Consider the following 21,395-nt stretch of genomic DNA (forward strand, 5'->3'; position numbering starts at 1 on the left):
AGGATTTGAGTACTCTTCTAACAAAGTATCTCTGGACCCTCTCTAGTGTATTGTTGTCTGAAATACAGTGAGGATTCCAGGCAGGTGAACAGTATTCAAGTATACAGTAGGTCTGGCAAAGGTTTTATATGCCCTAGTTTGAAGTCTAGCGTTACCAGAGAGAAAACTTCGTAAAATGAGATTGACAACTCTTAATGCCTTTTTTGCAATGATGTTACAGTGAGCTCTGGGACTTAGATCTTTAGAAGTGAATACTCCTAGGTCCTTGACAGAGTGTAGGTCAACTTTTAGATCATTTCCAGCAAATATTTGATGTTCTTATTTCTATTGCCAATGTGCAGGACTGAGCATTTGTTAGCAGAGATTTGAAGTTGCCAATTGTTTGACCATTCAGATACATAGTTTAGGTCATTTTGAAGGGTAGTAGAGTTGTCTGTGGTGTTGAATAGTTGAACATCATCGGCAAAGAGGACACAGCTGCTTATAATTTGAACACAGAGGTCTTTTGTATATTTATACAAAGTCAGCTTATTGCCCCCACAAACTGAGTCCTCAATTTACCTACCTTAGAAAGGATGGAAGGCTGAGTCAACCTTGAGCCTGGCGGGATTTGATCTTACTTTAATTGCAGACAGCTGGTGTTAAATTACAGAGCTCTGTCTGTTGAGCTATCCAGGCTCAAGTTGGCATGAACATTCCTACTCGCTTGGCTGTTTTATAGCCAGCCTTTTGCTAGGTGTTGAAAAATGTCCGTCCCTTCTCACCTGTTCCATCTCTTCCTTTTCAGCCTGTAACTGCAACCTTCATGCCCGGCGTTGCCGTTTCAACATGGAGCTCTACAAGCTCTCTGGACGCAAGAGCGGTGGCGTCTGCCTCAACTGTCGGCACAATACGGCTGGGCGGCACTGCCATTACTGCAAAGAGGGCTTCTACCGCGACGTGAGCAAGTCTATCTCTGATCGCAAGGCCTGCCGAGGTAAGGAACGAATGGGGTTCGTGGCCAGTATGGGGGCTCAGCAAAGAGGCCGAGCAGGATGAGTTGGACTGTGTCTCGGGCAAGCAGAATTGGAACCACTTAAAGGTAAAGGTAAAGGTTCCCCTCACACATATGTGTTAGTCTTTCCCGACTCTACCCTGTTTCCCCCAAAATAAGACATCCCCTGATAATAAGCCCAATTGGGCTTTTGAGCGCATGGCAATAAGGCCAAGCACTTATTTCAGGCTTCAAAAAAATATAAGACAGGGTCTTATTTTCAGGGAAACACAGTAGGGAGCGGTGCTCATCTCCTTTCAAAGCCGAAGACGTCTCCGTGGTCATGTGGCCAACATGACTCAATGCCAAAGGCGCACGGAATGCTGTTACCTTCCTCCTCTTCTTCCTCTGCTCTCTCTCTTTCTCTCTCATCTCTCTCCTCTCTCTCTCTTCTCTTTCTCTCCTCTCTCTCCTCTCTCTCCCTTTCTCTCTCTCATCTCTCTCATCTTTCTCTCTCTCTCTCTCTCCCTCTCTCTCTCTCTCTCTCTCTCTCTCTCTCTCTCTCTCTCTCTCTCAATTTAGGCTCTCCTCTCTCTCTCTCCTCTCTCTCTCTCCTCTCTCTCTCCTCTCTCTCCTCTCTCTCCCTTTCTCTCTCTCATCTCTCTCATCTCTCTCTCTTTCTCTCTCTCTCATCTCTCTCTCTCTTTCTCTCATCTCTCTCTGTATCTCTCTCTTTCTCTCTCTCCCCTCTCTCTCTCTGTTTCTTTCCAGTGCAATCAAGGTGCAAACTATGTATCTGAGTTTAAAATCAAAAGACTAAAAAAAATTAGATCCATTTTTTTATACTTTGCGTTGATTCCTCCATCAGCATAAAATAATTGCTGCACTCTTTGTGGTTTGTCTTCCCTTTTCTTTGATATCTCTGTTTTCTTTTTAATTATTTTTTAATTGTAAGCCACCCAGAGTCGTGGTGGAGTCAGGCGGTCTCGACACTGAACTATTAAATCAATATTATGTTTGTTTATTTATTTAGAGAACTAATATGGCTGCTTATCTGATGTACGTTACTCGGGATAACTAACAACAAATAAACAAACCCATATTCAACAAAATACAAAGCAGAGTTAAAACCATCAAAATGCAATAACTGAGACACTACAACGAGATTCACAATACAAGCCACACCTCTGGGCTCAGCCACCTACCTCGTGAACAGCCAAAGAGCCTGAGATTAAATAATGAGCAATTTGGTGTAGTGGTGAAGGTGTTAACCTAGGACACAGTGAGTTCAAGCCCCACTTTAGGCATGAAAGCCAACTGGGTGACTTTGGGCCAATCACCAGGAGATGGTGAATTCTAGTCCCACCTTAGGTATGAAAGCCAGATGGATGACTGGGCCAATGACCAGGAGACAGTGAGTTCTAGTCCCACTTTAGGCATGAAAACTGACTGGGTGGCTTTGGGCCAATCACCGGGTGATGGCAAGTTCTAGTCCCACTTTAAGCATGAAAGCTGACTGGGTGGCTTTGAGCCAATCACCAGGAGACGGTGAATTCTAGTCCCACTTTAGGCTTGAAAGCAGACTGGGTGACTTTGGGCCAGTTGCTCTCTCTCTCAGTCCAATCCACCTCACAAGATTGTTGTTGTGGAGAAAAAGAGGCGGAGGGAGCAGTGTTATGAATGTTTGCTGCCTAGATTTACTTATAAAGGCAGGATAAACATCTAATAAATACATAAATAAAATAAAATTTCCCTAGATGTAATCTCAGATTTTACTTTTGATTCCCTAGTTTGGGGCTTTCCTTCATTCAGACTTCCCGTCATCCCATTTGGGACTGTCTTGAAAAGTGCGGTACGATGCCACACCTTATGAGTAGAGCCATCCGGCTCTGCCAACATCTGCAGGAGGGCGGTGTGCTCCTACTTTGTAGGTCAAAGAAGAAACAAAATTGGCACCAGACTTGAGGGAGTCATCCTCACTTGCAATAATGTAAGACGGCAGCCTGCCAACTAGGATCGGAGAAATAACTGGAGAACTAGTGACAGTTTTGCTCCTTCGTAGGGCTGCTGTGGTCTCCATTCTGCATGTACCCATTGAAGCCCACAAGCCTTCATCAGCTTCCTCAATGTGTCAATGTCCACAAGGAAGGGTATGATCAAGGGTGGGCTGCTGGGAGTTTGCAGGGGTTCGGGAAAACCTCTTGTCTTTGGTGCAAATGCTCTCTGTGTACCTAAAATGACAAAATACATTCATCAAGAATCATAAGGTACAACACTTAATGATAGTCATAGGGAACAAATAAGCAATCAAATCATACTGGGAAACAATCAATATAAATCATAAGGATTCAAGGAACAAAGTTACAGTGATGCAGTCATAAGTGGGAGAAAGGTGATAGGAACGATGAGAAGATTAATAGTAATGCAGACTTAGTGAATAATTTGACAGTGTTGAGGGAATTATTTGTTTAGCAGTGATGGCATTCGGGAAAAAACTGTCTTTGTGTCTAGTTGTTCTGGCGTACAGTGCTCTATAGCGTCGTTTTGAGGGTAGGAGTTGAAACAGTTTATGTCCAGGATGCGAGGGGTCTGTAGATATTTTCACAGCCCTCTTTTTAACCCGTGCGGTATATACAGGTCTTCAATGGAAGGCAGGTTGGTAGCCACTGTTTTTTCTGTAGTTCTAATTATCCTCCAAAGTCTGTGTCTCTCTTGTTGGGTTGCAGAACCAAACCAGACAGTTATAGAGGTGCAGAAGACAGACTCAATAATTCCTCTGTAGAACTGGATCAGCAGCTCTTTGGAGCAGTTTGAGCTTCTTGAGAAAGAACATTCTTTGTTGTGCTATTTTGATGACGTTTTTGATGTTAGGTGTCCATTTTAGGTCTTGAGATATAGTAGAACCTAGAAATTTGAAGGTCTCTACTGTTGATACTGTGTTGTCTAGTATTGTAAGAGGTGGAAGTATGGAAGGGTTTCTCTTAAAGTCTACCACCATTTCTACGGTTACGCGTACAGAATTCAGTAACCTCAAGATATGTTTTTTTGTTTAATCATCATTATTATTTGCTTTTTGTTTATAAGCACTGACCCTTGTAAGGTATTTGGTAGAGCAAAAGCCAAGGTTTACACAGCAAAGCAAGCTGCTTTCTTTTTTCCAGAAACTGCAAATGTTTTGGTTCCAAGAAAATAAATTTCCTGGCAGTTCACAGCGCTTCATCGCTGGGTGTCCTACAAACCAGCAAGAATTTGGTGTTTCTGTTTGAAGACAGGCCTCATTCTGAGTGCTTTGGAGAACCCTTTCTTCAGTCTTCCTGAATGGCCTAGAAAAAAAATAACACCGCAATCTGTCTCAAGGGAATCGGACAAAACGTGCGCCACACACAGAAAAATGTTCCAACGTTAACAAGCGTCTTGTAAAAATCCAGACCGAGAGAAGCGGGACGGGGACTTCCTTCTCACCCAGATTATTAGCGAACGGAGACGTCATTGTTAAATCACCCAGGCGGGCGATCTGGCAAGGCTTCACCATCTGTGCCTCTTTTTTTCCCCTATCATGACATCTCCGTCTGAAAAGTTCATGCTCTCCGCTCAAGCACATGGTGAATTTTGTTGCCCCGCCACCTTGGAAGGACTCCCTCTGTTTCTCAAAAAGCCATCTGGGAGGGATTGCAACACAGAATTGAAGTCAAACTTGGAAACCAAGTTTGGTTTCCAGCCAGAAGATACCACAGGGAAGGAGCAGGGGTGGGGGGTGGGGGTGGAGAGGGGAAGGGGTGGGGGGGGTTGGAGAGGGGAAATATGACTAGCTACATCCTTGGCACTGAGAAAAGAGACGTGGCTTGTGGAGGCCAGGAGATCTGGAGATGTAGCAAAGGGAAGGGAAATGACACATCCCCGGGACAATTTAGCCAACCTACAGATAAGGAAGTGGGTGAACAGGGAACTCCGACTAGTCATCTGACAATGTCAGGCATGACAGTGCAGGTCCACATGTAAGCCAATGTATTGCTAAACAGCCTAGGAATCTTCTCAACGAAAACTTAACACTTGCTTGGAGTTAAATAAGGGTCAACAGAATTCAATGGTTCTCCTTAATTCTATGTTGGATCTCTCTGTATTAAGCTTCTACCCACTACTTCTTGTCCTGCCTTCAGGTGCTTTGAAGAATAAGTTGTCCCATCTTTTTTCTGGAAAAAACAAAAGGCGAGGTTCTACATTTAGGCAAGAAAAACAAAATGCACAGGTACAGTATAGGTGGTACCTTGCTCAATAGTAGTAACTGTGAGAGGGATCTTGGAATCTTAGTGGACAACCATTTAAGTATGAGCCTGCAGTGTGCAGCAGCTGCTTAAAAAGCCAACACAGTTCTAGGCTGCATATACAGAGGGATAGAATCAAGATCACGTGAAGTGTTAATGCAACTTTATAAGGCCTTGGTAAGGCCACACTTGGAATACTGCATTCACTTTTGGTCGCCACGATGTAAAAACAAGATGTGGAGACTCTAGAAAGAGTGCATAGAAGAGCAACAAAGAAGCTTAGGGGACTGGAGGCTAAAACATATGAAGAATGGTTGCAGGAACTGGGTATCTCTAGTTTAATGAAAAGAAGGACCAGGGGAGACATGATAGCAGTCTTCCAATATCTCAGGGGCTGCCACAAAGAAGAGGGAGTCAAGCTATTCTCCAAAGCACCTGAGGGCAGGATAAGAAGCAACGGGTGGAAACTAATCAAGGAGAGAAGCAACCTAGAACTAAGGAGAAATTTCCTGACAGTGAGAACAATGAATCAGTGGAACAACTTTCCTCCAGAAGTTGTGAATTCTCCAACCCTGGAGGTTTTTAAGAAGATGTTGGATAACCATTTTTTTTTATTTTTTATTTTTTTAATTTGATTTATATGCCGCCCTTCTCCGGAGACTCAGGGCGGCTTACAATGTGCTCAGCAATAGCCTTCATCCTTTTGTATATTTATACAAAGTCAGCTTATTGCCCCCACAACTGGGACCTCAATTTACCTACCTTAGAAAGGATGGATGGCTGAGTCAACCTTGAGCCTTGGCGAGATTCGAACCTGCAGTAATTGCAGGCAGCTGGTCTTAATAACCAGCTTAATAACAGGGTGCCTTAGACCACTGTAATACCAAGGCTACCAATTTGTCTGAAGTTGTGTAGGGTTTCCTGCCTAAGCAGGGGGTTGGACTAGAAGACCTCCAAGGTCCCTTCCAACTCTGTTATTCTATTCTATTCTATTCTATTCTATTCTATTCTATTCTATTCTATTCTATTCTATTCTATTCTATTCTATTCTATTCTATTTGTGGCTACGTAGGGATTCTAGGCTAGTCCCTCTTTTAACTCCACCCCCCAGGTTCTGCCACTCCTTCTTCTATACACACAACCCTCTTGGCTCTTAATATGCCATCTTCAGGCCCTAAATCCTCCCCCTCCCCTCCCTCACTTGTATTCCCCGAACATCTTAGTTATAGCATCTGGAACCGATCCAAATTTGCTCCTGATGGAACAGCTTTAATTGGACCGGAGGAGAAAAGTATTAAATGCCTGAATGGCAAGCAATCATGCAAACTGCGGTTGAGCTGAATTAGTTTTAAATGGCATGGAAATGAAACCCAAATGTAGGTTTTGTCCTGGCCACACCTTACTGCTTTTTTTTTTTCAAGTGTGCCTCTATTTTGAGCTAGGGGGGATGTGAGAGGTAATGGCAGGAACAGAAGATAAGGCCAACATTGGGTGTGAGTAATGGCACGGAGGATGGTGGTGAGTTATGTGGCCCTTTCACTAACTACATCATCCATAATGAGTGATGAGGATGTTGATAGTCTAGTAGATCATAGCCTAGTGATCTACCTGCTCCTCTTCTACCAGCAATAAGGTCTGGAACCAAGCCTTCTAACATGCACTAAGGATGGTGGTGCTCCAAGATGGACAGTCACTGTCTGCACCATTCATAATGAATGATGAAGATGTTGATAGTCTAGCACAGGGGTGTCAAACTCAAGGCCCATGGACCAGATCCAGGTGCTTAGATCTGGCCTGTGAAGCCATCCTGGAAACAGTGAAGGACCGGCCTGCAGTGTCCTCCCAGACTCCATTTTTGGCTGTAATAGCGAAAACTGAGCTCGCAGCTCCCCTTCCCACCCGGGCTGATTTTATACAAGTCATTGTCAGATTCTCTTCTCTGCTTGATAGATTATTATGATGACAGAATAACAGAGTGGGAAGGGACCTTGGAGGTCTTCTAGTCCAACCCCCCTTCCCTTAAGCAGGAAACCCTATACCGTTTCCGACAAATGGTTGTCCTATCTCTTCTTAGAAAGCTTCAGTGTTGGAGCACAGTGTTGGAGCACAGAACTTCTGAAAGCAAGCTGTTCCACTGATTAATTGTTCTCACTGTCAGGAATTTTTTCCTTAGTTCTAGGTTGCTTCTCTCCTTGGTTAGTTTCCATCCATTGTTTCTTATCCTGCCTTCAGGTGCTTTGGAGAATCGCTTGAGTCCCTCTTCTTTGTGGCAGCCCCTGAGATATCGGAAGACTGCTATCATGTCTCCCCTAGTCCTTCTTTTCATTAAACTAGACATACCCATTCCTGCAACCGTTCGTCATATGTTTTATCCTCCAGTCCCTTAACCATTTTACAATGATGATGATGATTTGATGTAACTGTCAGCCCCGAAGTTTCTCCATCACAGCTTTTCCTTTCCATTTCTTTAGTCTCTGGGGTCCTCCACGGAGCAAGGGACGTGACCCCAAAATGCCCTTCTGCTGTCTACAGCCATTCTGGTTGGACAGTTGCCTCGATTTCTCTCTTCCTTCATTCCACACACTCTCCTGGAGAGCATGTGGGGATGAGAAAAATACCCACCCACCCACCCACCCATAAAAATGCAGCCCAGCAAAGAGTGGCAGGCAGGCAATGAACTTGTCAGTCTGCGGTTTCTCAAAAAATAAAAAAATTAAATTAAAAAAGAAAAAACAAGCCTGAGTCATTTCCTCTGGTGGGGCTAGAAAAGGATCTCCTTGGAACCACAGCTGCTGTGAAATTTTCCCCGGTCTCTTGGTAGGCCTGTACAGAGAAATACACTGGGCACACAAGGCATTATGTTTGAGATTGATTCATTTTGAAGCTGGCTCTCCCAAGCTTTTCTTTTGTTGGCCTTCCCATCCCCCAGTTTTACGCTGGAGCCAAGACCTCAAGGGTGGAACTCATGTTTTGTGGGTAGATGCGCTCAGGTTTGAGCCCCTGCCGTTCTCTGGTTACAAGGAAATCAGGTAGTAGAGCCAAGAAAAGAATGTGCTGCAGGCCCTGGAGAGAAGGGGGGAAGAGTTGGAGAAGGGGAGAAATTTTAGAGAGAACCTACTGTCTGTACTTAGAATCATGGAATCATAGTTGTCCCAAAGGTGCTTTTCCAAGAGGCAACTTGGACTTTCTGGTTTTTCTTTAGCGAAGATGCTTCGCTTCTCATCCAAGAAGCTTCTTCAGCTCTGATTTGGAGCTGTGCTGATGTTTTCTGAAGAAGCTTCTTGGATGAGAAGCAAAACTTCTTCAAAGAAAACTAAGGAAGTCCAGTTGCCTCTTGAAACTGGGACAAACCATGACCTGGATGGATGACTGAGAATAGAATAGAATAGAATGGAAGGGAAGGGAAGGGAAGGGTAGGAAAGGAGAGGAGAGGAGAGGAGAGGAGAGGAGAGGAGAAGAGAAGAGAAGAGAAGAGAAGAGAAGAGAAGAGAAGAGAAGAGAAGAGAATTGAATTGAATTGAATTGAATTGAATTGAATTGAATTGAGTTGAATTTTTTATTGGCCAAGTGTGATTGGACACACAAGGAATTTGTCTTTGGTGCATACGCTCTCATTGTACACAAAAGACAAGATACATTCGTCAAGAATCCTAAGGTACAACACTTAATGATAGTCATAGGGTACAAATAAGCAATCAAATCATACCCTATCGGCCTATTTCCAGGAATGTCTGCTTCAGCATGAAAATATTAATCTCTGTTTAAGGACTGGACTTCAATCTTCCATCCATTGTCCTGGCTCCTTAATCTTAATCTGTGAACATCAAATCGGGAGGTAGGCAGAGAAATTCTATATCAGAGTATTTCTGAGTAGCTGTGCCAAGCTACTGTTATGGACCCAGAGGAACGACAGCTTTATTTTGGAATGTAAAATCAAATAATCTTCAGGTTGCTCAAGACTGCGTGGCTTGAATCACTGGAAGAGAATGTTAAAACAAGCAAGAAATTGAAGCCACGGTCATTATGACAACATTCTCTTCTTGTTACAAAACAGACAGAACATTGTTTCATATGAACAATTGCTTACATAGAATAGAGTAGAGTAGAGTAGAGTAGGATAGGATAGGATAGGGTAGGGTAGGGTAGGGTAGAACAGAACAGAACAGAACAGAACAGAACAGAACAGAACAGAACAGAATAGAATTCTTTATTGGCCAAGTGTGATTGGACACACAAGGAATTTGTCTTTGGTGCATATGCTCTCAGTGTACATAAAAAGACAAGATGCATTCATCAAGAATCATAGAATAGAATTAGAATAGAATAGAATAGAATAGAATAGAATAGAATAGAATAGAATAGAATTGAATTGAATTGAATTGAATTGAATTGAATTGAATTGAATTCTTTATTGGTCAAGTGTGATTGGACACACAAGGAATTTGTCTTTGGTGCATATGCTCTCGGTGTACATAAAAAGACAAGATACATTTGTCAAGAATCATAAGGTACAACACTTAATGATAGTCATAGGGTACAAATAAGCAATCAAATCCTATTAGAAGACAATCAATATAAATCGTAAGGATACAAGCAACAAAGTCCCCAAGTCTTAAAGCTTGAAAGACCCCTGGTCTAGAACACAATAAGTGAAACCTTGTGCACTAGGCAGCTTGTTAGAAAGAGTCAGCTGATCTTTGTCAAGCCTTCCTCCCCAAGTCATTTATTTACCTTTCTCCCAATTGCTCCAATCTTAGCTTTTCACCAGGCATGGTGGAAATTGAAGCTCTTGTTACTCAGCTTATGTTCTTTGCTCGGGATTTAAATGCCTTCCTTGAAACAATCCTATGCCACACAGGTACACACAAAGTGCTGATTTGCGGTCCAAAGTGGTGAGGTGCCAAGGCAGAGCTGGGGATTCGTTCAGGAAGGCTTGAGGCTGTCTGCATCAGAGTGTCTGAAGTGAAGTCTAGGTCAATTCCCACCCGCTCTACTCTTCCCCCCATCCCATAAACCCCTGGCAGTCTTTCAGCCGTCTTCCTTTCCCGGCGAATACTTAAGAGAAACATTCCCCTCCCTTCCTCTGTTGAATTATATTCTGTTTCCTCTCTCTTCTAATTTGTGGAGCTGAAACACCAGCTTGGAGTCTGTTGGGGCAAGTCCTGCCCTGAGATCTTCTGAGCCCGTAATTGTAGAGTATTAGTGACAAAGCATCTCCATTAAGAAGCGATACAGTCTGGTGGATGGCCTAACCACAGACTTTAATGCCCTGGAAGCAGGGGTGGGCTGCTGGGGGTTCGCATGGGTTCGGGAGAACCTCTAGCTAAAATCTGTGCAGTTCAGAGAATCCCCAAATCACACTCATGACCGGCCCCGCCCATCCTGCCCCACCCCTCCCAGGAGTCCCCACGTGGCCCATTTTGAATTCAGGTAAGTGCAGGACATGAACAGAGGCTTGAGAAGGGCAAAAACCGGGCCTACCGGAAGTTCAGGAAACAGGCCCGTTTCCAGCCTCCAGAGGGCCTCCAGAGCCTGGGGAGGCCGTTTTCACCCTCCCGGAGGCTCAAGAAAAGCCTCCGGAGCCCGGGGAGGGCAAAAATGTCCTCTCCACCATGGTGCAGGTGGCCGACAAGGCCACGCCCACCATGGCCACGGCCACCCAGCAACCAGGCAGAAAACCCCTTGCTAAAATTTTTGAAGTCCACCCCTGCCTGGAAGGGTTGGTGAAAGTTCATCAGATGCATTTCTTTGAAGAGGACAAATAGGTCCATCAAAATAGCACAAGACATACATCATCTATTTTCAGGGAGATCTCCAGAATTTTACTCTTTAAGTTTGTTTGTTTAAATTTATTGGCTGCTCAACTCCTGTAGACTCTGGATGAGAGTTGTGTAGAGTGCCATTTCCCGTTTCCGTTTTCACAGTTACAGAGAAAACGAAGCCACTGGAATCCATAAATAAAGCTTCTTGGAGTTATTGCTAATATTCTGACAGGACCTAAGGATTTATTGTTCCTGGAAGTAAGACGGGAAGAGACATTCCAGAAGATTCCACAAGACAAGTCTCTGAGAATGAATCCTTTGGATTTGCCCCAACCTCATTTTAGAAGACTCTCATGGCTTTTTCCTCATTTTCTTTGGCTTCTCTCTTGTAATATCACCACTGACGATTTTTAAAAAGTGGGACCAGGACCTTGGAGAAGCTGCTTCAAATCTTTGGAGATCAGGGGCAGCGAAACTATTTTCACTGCAGAAATAAATGAGTGAAATGACATTGATAGGTGAGAGACAAAGATAAAGAGACATAGTGATAGAAAGGGAGACAGACAGAAAGAAAGAGAGACCGACAGATCGACAGGCAGGGGATGGGATGGGATGGGATGGGATGGGATGGGATGGGATGGGATGGGATGGGATGGGATGGGATGGGATGGGATGGATAGATGGAGAGAGATAAAAATACACATATTGATATAGTCAACATTCAGATAGGCATACACAAAAGAGATGAATATTGGAAAAAATGGGAAGATTAAGAAATATTATAATGATGATTTTGATTATGTATAAGATGTGACCCGGCCAACACTCTGTTCATAAAATATGTATGATGAAAGAATTTTTTAAAATTAAACTTGTCTTTAAAGAAAAAACATTCAGATAGGCAGACAGATAGGCACATATACGCACACACACATTCACAAACATACACATACACACACCCACAGAGGCCGAGAGGCCGAGAAATGAAATTGATATAAATAGAAATTTAAAAAAAGGGATAATAGAAAAAGATGGATGATAGACAGAGATGAGAGTGGTAGATGAGAGAGATGATAGATGATAGATAGATAGATAGATAGATAGATAGATAGATAGATAGACAGACAGACAGACAGACAGACAGACAGACAGACAGACAGACAGACAGACACAGTCAGAGACATAAATACATGAAAGAAATTAGATAGATTGATAGACAGATGGATTATTTATGTGTATGTATATGTACCATATATATACATATATACACATATACACAAACATACACACACATACATAGAGGCAGAGAGAGACAGAGAGAGAAATGAAATCGATATAAATAGAAATAAATGAAAGGGATAATGGAGAAAGATGGATGATAGACAGAGATGAGAGTGATAGATGAGAGAGATTAGATAGATAGATAGATAGATAGATAGATAGATAGATAGACAGACAGACAGACAGACAGACAGACAGACAGTGACATAAATAAAAGAAAAAAAATTAGAAAGATTGATAGACAGATGGATTATATACTGTATACTGTATGTATGTATATGTACCATATATATACATATACATATAGACACACACACACATAAAGAGAGAAAATAGATTTTGCGGATGCTTTTCTCTAACATAAAACATTTTTGCGCATTTCTAAATCAACTTGCCTCTTCGTGCAGGCTTTTCCTTCCTACCAGGAGAAAAGGGTGGGAGCCAGCCAAGTTGTTGCACAACATTCTGAAAAACCCAGAGTTTTCAGGATGGCCATTTTTTCGTTGCAGCATCGGTATGAAAAATGCAAAATTCAACAAGTTTGAATTGAGATGTAAACTAAAACAAGACACCCCACCCCCCGGTCTCAAGTATCGGCACTGAGGCACCGAGGCTCACTTGTTGTTTCTGCATTCGGAGCCAAAAATAGATTTTCAGACTCCTAATGCATTTTCTGTGCCAAAGCCAGAAGCGTTATCTACTCAAGACACTCCAAGCAGCCCTATTGCAAGCTTTTTATATTCCCTTCCTAAAAACCGAGGCCGCATTGGGTGGAAGACTTCTGTATGATGCCTCAAGAATATCTAAAAATAGACAAAACTGTCTTAAACCTAACAGATCAATTATGACTTCTCCTCCCCCACTCCCGCCAGCTAGCCACTAAAGCATAAAGGGTACTCGGTAGTAAGAAAAATGCTGGACTTCAAAACGTTTAACCTTGGTTTAATTCATGGATCAGCAACCTGCGGCTCTGGAGCCGCATGTGGCTCTTTCATCCATCTGCTGCGGCTCAAAATATGCGTCACAACCACCAATGTGCAGCACCCACCGGCACGCTATTTATTGAGCTTTTCAACCCCCAGTAGGCCAACCATGGATAAATCCAAGAAAAGAAAAGTTTCAGAAGAAACCAGGAGGTTTAATTCAACTACATATGGTAGTTTGGTGGCCGCTCAAGAAATAGTCAGGCACGGGAAGGGTTTGTGGCTCCCGGTGTTTTCTTTTCTGTGGGAAAGAGATCCAAATGGCTCTTTGAGTGTTTAAGGTTGCAGACCCCTGGTTTAATTGAACTGCTGTGGCTGAAAAGCCAACGCAAGCACATCTTGAGATTCTGTAATTTCCGTAACTGAAGAAAAGCCATAAAATGCTCACAAGATCCAGGGAGAGCTGTCAAAGCTGCTGCAGCAGCTGAATTTCGAGGAGCAAAAATGTCCTCAGCTCACAGTTCGTGGCAGCTCCTTTGGCAAGGAAAATAGGATGGTTTAAGTGCATTGTTGGCAAACTGCGACCTCCCGAACAGTTTTGCTTCGGTGCAAAAGAGCAAGTGCAACTCAGAAGAAGGTGGAGTTACTGCTTCTCCTACCTTGTCCTGCGATTCATGTTCCTCGACCACTCTGTTCACCACAGGTGAAGACAAACAGCGCCACCATCTAGGACAGGGGTGGGGAACGATGGCCCCTTTATGATTTGTGGACTTCAACATGGCTGGCTCAGGAATTCTGGGAGTTTGAAGTACACAGGTCATAAAAGGGCCATCATTCCCTAACCCTGATGTAGGAGACGAGGAGGCTGAGATGGAAGGCAGGGTTAAATGTGACATCAGTTTAGAGTTGTTACACAGCCAAGAAAGCCATGTCCAGCCCTCCCATGAATTCTGTTCACCCTAATCCAATTCAACTTGGATCACTAGTTGATCAGATTCTTGTGCATTTTTGTTGTTGTTCAGTCTCTGAGTCATGTCAGACTTTTTGCGACCCCCATGGACCGTAGCTCACCAGGCCCCCCCTGTCTTCCATCATCTGCCCAAATTCATGCTCATTGCGTCGATGACACTATCTAACCATCTCGTCCTCTGCTTTCCTCTTCTCCTTTTGCCTTCCATCTTTCCCAACATCACTGTCTTTTCCAATGAGTCCTTATTTTTCAAGAGGCAACTGGACTTTCTAGTTTTTCTTTGAACATGTTTTGTTTCTCATCCAAGAAGCTTCTTCAAAAGCTTCAGAAGAAGATTATTGGATGAGAAGCGAAACGTCTTCAAAGAAAAACCAGAAAGTCCAGTTGCCTCTTGAAAAAAGCACCTTTGGGACAACCATGACCTGGATGACGGAGCATCTCCATGGACATTTTTGACGAGTCCTCTCTTCTCATTTAGTGGTCAAAATATTTGAGCTTCAGTTTCAGCATCTGTCCTTCCAAAGGACAGTTGATTTCTTTTAGGGTTGACTGATTGGATCTCCTGGCAGTCCAAGGGATTCTCAAGAGTCTTTTCCAGCACCATTTTTTATATAGGTAGCAATAATAAACTCTTCAGTGCTTTGAACTCGGAGAGTATTCCTGATTCTTTGTGCCTGACATACTACACCCAATTCAGTTGATTTGGAATACCCTGAACATGAGGCTGGAGGTTGCAGGCTGCCTATAAGAGTTTATACAAGTAGTTCTCAACTTAGGATCGGTTGCTTAGTGATCACTCAAAGTTATGACGGAGCACCCAAAAGGGACTTACAATTGAGATTCGAAGTTCTGATGACCGCCCTCTCTCCAGTGGTCATGTAATCACATCTTGGACATAAATTGTTTCAACTTCTACCCTCTAAATGATGCTATAGAGCACTGCACACCAGAACAACAAGACACAAGGATAGTGTGTCCCAAATGCCATCACTCTGCTAAACAACTAATTCACACAACACTGTCAAATTAACTACTAAGACTGTATTACTCTTCTTCTTCTCATCCTTACTAGTAGCGTTCTCTTCCCACTTATGGCTATATCCATGTTGCTTGTATCTTTACAACATATAGTTTTTATTGTCTCCTAGTATGATTTGATTGCTTATTAGTATCCTATGACTATCACTAAGTGTTGTATCTTATGATTCTTGACGAATATATTTTATTTTTTCTTTATGTACACTGAGAGCTTATGCACCAAAAACAAATTCCTTGTGTGTCCAATCACACTTGGCCAATAAAGAATTCTAGTCTAGTCTATTGCATCCAGTTTTGGTTGCCATGATGTAAAAAAGATGTTGAGACTCTAGAAAGAGTGCAGAGAAGAGCAACCAAGAGGATTAGGGGACTGGAGGCTAAAACGTATGAAGAACGGTTGCAGGAACTGGGCATGTCTAGTTTAATGAAAAGAAGGACTAGGGGAGACATGATAGCAGTCTTCCAGTATCTCAGGGGCTGCCCCAAAGAAGAAGGAGACAAACTATTCTTCAAAGCACCTGAGGGCAGGATAAGAAGCAACGGGTGGAAACTCATCAAGGAGAGAAGCAACTTGGAACTAAGGAGAAATTTCTAATTAGTCAATGGAACAACTTACCTCCAGAAGTTGTGAATGCTCCAACACTGGAAGTTTTGAAGAAGATATTGGACAACCATTTGTCTGAAGTGGTGTAGGGTTTCCTGCCTAAGCAGGGGGTTGGATTAGAAGACCTCTAAGGTCCCTTCCAACTCTGTTATTCTAAATTCTATTCTGGGCACTCGGCAAGTAGCCTGCATTTACACCTATTTGCAATGTCACACAGTCATCTGAGTGCAATGTACCATGGGTTTTGTTTTTTTCCCAGTAACCATCATTTACTTCCAGTTACTGGCAGAAAAAAACCACCCCAACCTATTGCGGACGATACATTTGCTTACCAACCGAGGCCTTCATTGAACGATGACAGATGCACTCGTTTAATGAATTAAGAATAAGGGCCTAGATTAGATCGGCAAGACTTTTCTTATCTCTCCGGGCACCTTTGAAGAACCGAGTGGCATTTTAGTAACGCTGTTGGCCCTGTGCATGTTTTGCCCTCTAACTCTCCCACCCAAGCTCTGGATCAAGAGTCCCGGAAGTCTACCTCTTGCTGACATGCCTTTCTAACGGGGGATGTGGGTTTGGCAATGTTTTCTCTTGACAGGGAAAAAAATTTCAGGGATTTTTCCACTACAGGGTTTTTTTTCTTCTTCTCCATGGTCATTTTCCATTTCTAAAAAATGTATCAGTTCATAAAGCTAATTGCTAACATAACCCCCTGGATACCCATTCCACATCGGTCCATTGGAGCAGCTTGTTTTTGAATGACTGTTTCCAAGTTATTACTGCCAGAAAGCATCTCTCCATGCTTGTTAGTATCCATTCGTATATTCCACACTCTTCTTCATTTCCCCCTTTGGAATTTAAGCAATGAAAGCAAAGCGGAGGTGTTTTATTTGCAAGCGTTTTAATATGAAATAATTCGAAGAGAAGCTTTTAATTCTGTTAGAAGCTGTAATGCCGAACCTATGGCACACGTGCCACAGGTGGCATGTGGAGCCATATCTGTGGGCACGCGAGCTTTGCCCTAGCTTAGCTCCAGTGCGCATGGGCGCCCCAGCCAGCTGATTTTCTAGCCTTCCGGGCCCACCGGAAGTCAGGAAATGGGCTGTTTCCGGCCTCCGGAGGGCCTCCGGCGGGGTGGGGAAGGCTGTTTTCGCCCTTCCCAGGCTCTAAAAAAGCCTCTGGAGCCTGGGGAGGGCGAAAAAACGGGTTTACCGGGGCCACCGTGCCATTGTGTGCCAAAAGTGGGGAGAGTGGGGGGGGGTTGTGCGTGCATGGGCGGGGTGCATTGAATTATGGGTGTGGGCACACGCGCATGTGACCCTCCGCACTCACCTCGCTTTTGGCACGCGACGGCAAAAAGGTTAGCCATCACTGGGATAGAGCATTAATAGCAATTTATTGAGCTTCTTCTCCGACAAGAATTTGGTCTGTTTTAGATGCTTATCCACTCCATTAAACATGGTCTATTCTCCTCCTGGTTTTAAACTTTGTTTCGCCTCGCAACGGGCGAGCTGCGGTTCTTGCTCCAGCTCCTGCAAATGCGAGTAGATAAATAGGTACCACTTTGGTGGGAAAGCGACAGCATTCTGTGTGCCTCGGCATGTAGTTATATTGGCCACACAGAAATATCTTCGGACAATGCTGGCTCCCTTAGCCAAGAATCAGAGATGATCACGGTGCCTTAGAGTCAGATAAGACAGGGAAATTTTTACCTTTTTTAAAAAAAACTAAAAGTAATAAACATCTGAAATTAATTACACTCAATTCAGATTTTCCAAATTTCCCCCCCCTCCCGAAAATTCTTCCACTGTTGGGGGGTATCTGTAGTGTATGATAAAAAAGTGAGATGGTGACAATCCACACATGAAAAGTGGGGAGAAATTTGGTGTGTGTGTGAGACCATATCAAGAAATCAACACATAGCATTATTAGTTTATTAATCACTATCAATGAATAAATTGATTAGGACCGAGTAGGAAGGATTGACTCAATGTCACCCAATTGGCTTCCAATACTCAAGTCCAGATTAGAACCTGGGTCCTTAACCGTTAAAATGTATTGCAGTATTTCTCAACTTTGACAAGATAAAAGAGGTGAATTTCAGCTCCCAGAATCCCTTAACCAACCTGGCTGGCTGGGGAATCCTGGGAACTGAATGTCTATGGAGATTCTCAGTCATCCAGGTCATGGTTGACTCAAAGGTGCTTTCTCGAAAGAACTGAAGAAGCTTCTTGGGACAATCTGGGAACTCGCCTGCCCATCACCAGGTTTGAGAAACATTTCCATACTTACTCTCATTTCATAAACGAACTCGGTAAAATAAAGTTAGTTCTTCCCATTCTCACCAACTGAGAGGTTTCATCTAGGGAGGGGCTCATGGGGGTTCGCAGGAGTTTGGGAGAACCTCTAGCTAAGATTCTGTGCAGTTCGGAGAACCCCCAAATCCCATTCCTGGATGGCCCCTCCCACCCATCCCCTCCTTTGCCCTCCCAGGAGTCCCCAAGTGGCCCATTTTGGATGCAGGTAAGTGCAGGGCATACATGGAGGCTCAGGGAGGGCAAAGAACGGGCCTACCGGAAGTTTGGGAAGGCCAGAAATGGGCCCGTTTCTGGCCTCCAGAGGGCCTCTGAAGTCTGGGAGGCCATTTTTGCCCTCCTAGAGGCTCGAGGAAAGCCTCCGGAGCCTGGGGAGGGCAAGACCCCCACCCCCCGCTGTGGTGCAGGTGACCAACTAGCCACCCCCACCCAGCAACTGGGCAGAGAACCCCTTGCTAAAAAATTTTGAAGCCCACCCCTGGTTTAATCTATAACAGATTGGCTAAAGACAACATGGACTTTTGAAGAAATGTTTTTTAAAACAGTTGAATGAGAAGATTTTAAAAACATTCATATCAAATTGATTGCCCTTTGGCCATTTTAATATAAGTAACAAATGCAGGCATATTAAGTTGAATCATTCATACATTCCGCCAAGATCTTCTCCATATTTCTATGATTTGTTATATTGGTTTATAATAGAATGTTTAGATAAGTGTTTCTGCGTAGTATTTTTTAAAAAAAATAAATAAAAACAAGACAGCAAAACGCTGGAGGCTTTACAACAGTTGAAATTATTGGATAAAACAGATAAGATCAGCATTAAAAGAGAATAGGAATCAGTAATAAAATTAGCAAACTGCCAGTAATAAATCAGTCAAGAATAAAAATGCACCCAAAACCGGCAAATACCACCTCTGGCTGGCCCCAGAGTGGGGTGGAATGGAGATTTTGCAGTATCCTCCCCCTGCCATGCCCCCCAAGCCACACCACACCCCCCCAAGCCACGCCCACAGAACCGGTAGTAAAAAAAATTGGATTTCACCACTGATCTCAGGATGAAAGTTTCCAAGTTAGTCTCTATCTCTCTGCTGTACCAATTTCTGGTTTTCATTACATGCTATCAAGTCATTTTGGACTCCTAGCAACCCGATCAGTAGATCTTCTCTGAGATAATCTGTCCCGAATCCAGGGGTGAAATCCAGCAGGTTCTGATAGGTTCTGGAGAATCGGTAGCGGAAATTTTGAGCAGTTAGGAGAACTGGCAAATACCACTTCTGACTGGCCCCAGAGTGGGGTGGGAATGGAGATTTTGCAATATCCTCCCCCTGGAGTGGGGTTTGAATGGAGATTTTGCAATATCCTTCCATTGCCATGTCCACCAAGCCACGCCCACAGAACTGGTAGTAAAAAAATGTGGATTTCACCACTGCCCTAACCTATTCTTTCAAGTCCTCCAATGGTGCACGTTGTGTTCCTCTACCTTACTACTAGTTGCCTTCTTCATCTCTTGCCTTCTACCCTTCCTAGCACAGAACCTCTCAAGTCCCATTGGTGGTGGTCCTTAATGGAGGGAAAAAGGAAGAGTTACACTTAAAAGCCGTGAGCATCCCATCAACCCGTTTTGGCCCAGTGCCTGTTGGAAGATGGAGGTGGGAGAGGGGGAAGATTCATATCATGTTTTCCATCAGTGTGTAACAGTCAAACGCAATTCCCAAACCAAACAAAAACGCACGCTCACATGCACACCCTTCTACCCTCCCAAAGAGAGATGTTATCGCTTCTTTAATGTTCACCAGATGGGATTTTGCCTGAGTACCATAGCCCAAATGCAAGGGGTCTTCCTGAAAACACACAGAGAGAAACAAGCTTGCAGCTTCTAAATGGGGAACAGATGCAATGGGCCTTATCAGATCTTGGCCGGCGTTGGAAATGGACATGTTTCCGATGAGGGTATTTGAGGGATTCAGCTGGGATAACATATGGCAGCGGGTGGCGGAGTCCTCAGTTTGAGGTTGAGTTGTCCTTTAGTCACAACATGCTTTGAAGCTGGAGCCTTGCAGGAAGCTTTTCCCTCTGGGAACAGAGTTGCTGTGTTTTTGGAGGAACTGATGGTCAAGCTAGACCACCTGTCCTCTTCTGGTGCCCTTGAAGGCACCTTAGAAGGGCTATCCAGCAGACTAAGCCGAGGTGTTTTAACCATGAAGTAATAGACAAACCTGGATTTTTCACCACACACTAAGGTATAAACCATGAGTAGTTTGGTTCCTCGGCATGACGAGGCCAGTGGTGGGATTCAAGTAATTTAACAACCGGTTCTCTGCCCTAATGATTTCTTCCAACAACCAGTTTGCCAAACTGCTCAGAAAGTTAACAACCGGTTCTCCCGAAGTGGTGCGAACTGGCTGAATCCCACCACTGGATGAGGCCAAGTAAAATCTAGCATAAGTGGGTATTTGAATAGAATCCTCAAATTCAGGGTTCTTTGCAGCCAAGAAATTAAAAGACACTTGCTCCTGGGGAGGAAAGCTATGGCAAATCTAGATAGCATACTAAAAATCAGAGACATCTCCCTGCCAACAAAAGTGTGTATAGTCAAGGCTATGGTTTTCCCAGTTGAAATGGATGGCTGTGAAAGTTGGACCATAAGGAAGGCTGAGTGCCAAAAAATTGAGGCCTTTGAATTCTGGTGCTGGAAAAGACTCCTGCGAGTCCCTTAGACTACAAGGCGATCAAACTGGTCAGTCCTAGAGGAGATCAACCCTGACTGCTCTTTAGAAGGCCAGATCCTGAAGATGAAACTCAAATACTTTGGCCACCTGATGAGAAGGAAGGACTCCCTGGAAAAGAGCCTAATGCTGAGAACAGTGGAGGGCAAAAGAAGAAGGGGACGGCAAAGAAGGAGGTGGCTGGATGGAGTCTCTGAAGCAGTCGGCGTGAGCTTAAATTGTAAACCATGGTTTACAAGCCACAATTAGTTAGTTCTGTATAACACACTAGAACTAAAACAAACAAGCCAGACAGACCTGGGTGGCTTAGGGAGACGTAGGGAACTCAGAACAAGTTCTTCAACTACGCTAAACATGCCTTCCACTTCTCTGCAATTTATGATAATTATTTCCAAATTTGCATCTCCGCGGCTAATCCAGCCTATATAAATCTCTTTCAACTTTGGGGGTGGTGTGCTTTCTTTCAAAGAGAAGGAATGTCCTTCCCGATGAGATCCGCTCCTCGGCATCTAATGTTGTTGGACGACAACGGAGAAAT

The 21,395-nt window shown here is 43.7% G+C and overlaps 1 protein-coding gene across 1 annotated transcript in view; it reads left to right on the forward strand.

The window, feature by feature from the left end:
• NTN3 (netrin 3) overlaps positions 1–21,395 on the forward strand; it is a 114,952-nt gene that overhangs the window by 55,470 nt on the left and 38,087 nt on the right. The window contains 1 exon segment of the mRNA XM_070955141.1: positions 788–976. Coding sequence (XP_070811242.1) covers positions 788–976 — 189 coding nt within the window.

The sequence above is a fragment of the Pituophis catenifer genome, unplaced genomic scaffold (genome assembly GCF_029215685.1).
Source record: "Pituophis catenifer annectens isolate HBS135680 unplaced genomic scaffold, rPitCat1.0.hap2 SCAF_16, whole genome shotgun sequence".
In the NCBI taxonomy this organism is placed as follows: Eukaryota; Metazoa; Chordata; class Lepidosauria; order Squamata; family Colubridae; genus Pituophis; species Pituophis catenifer.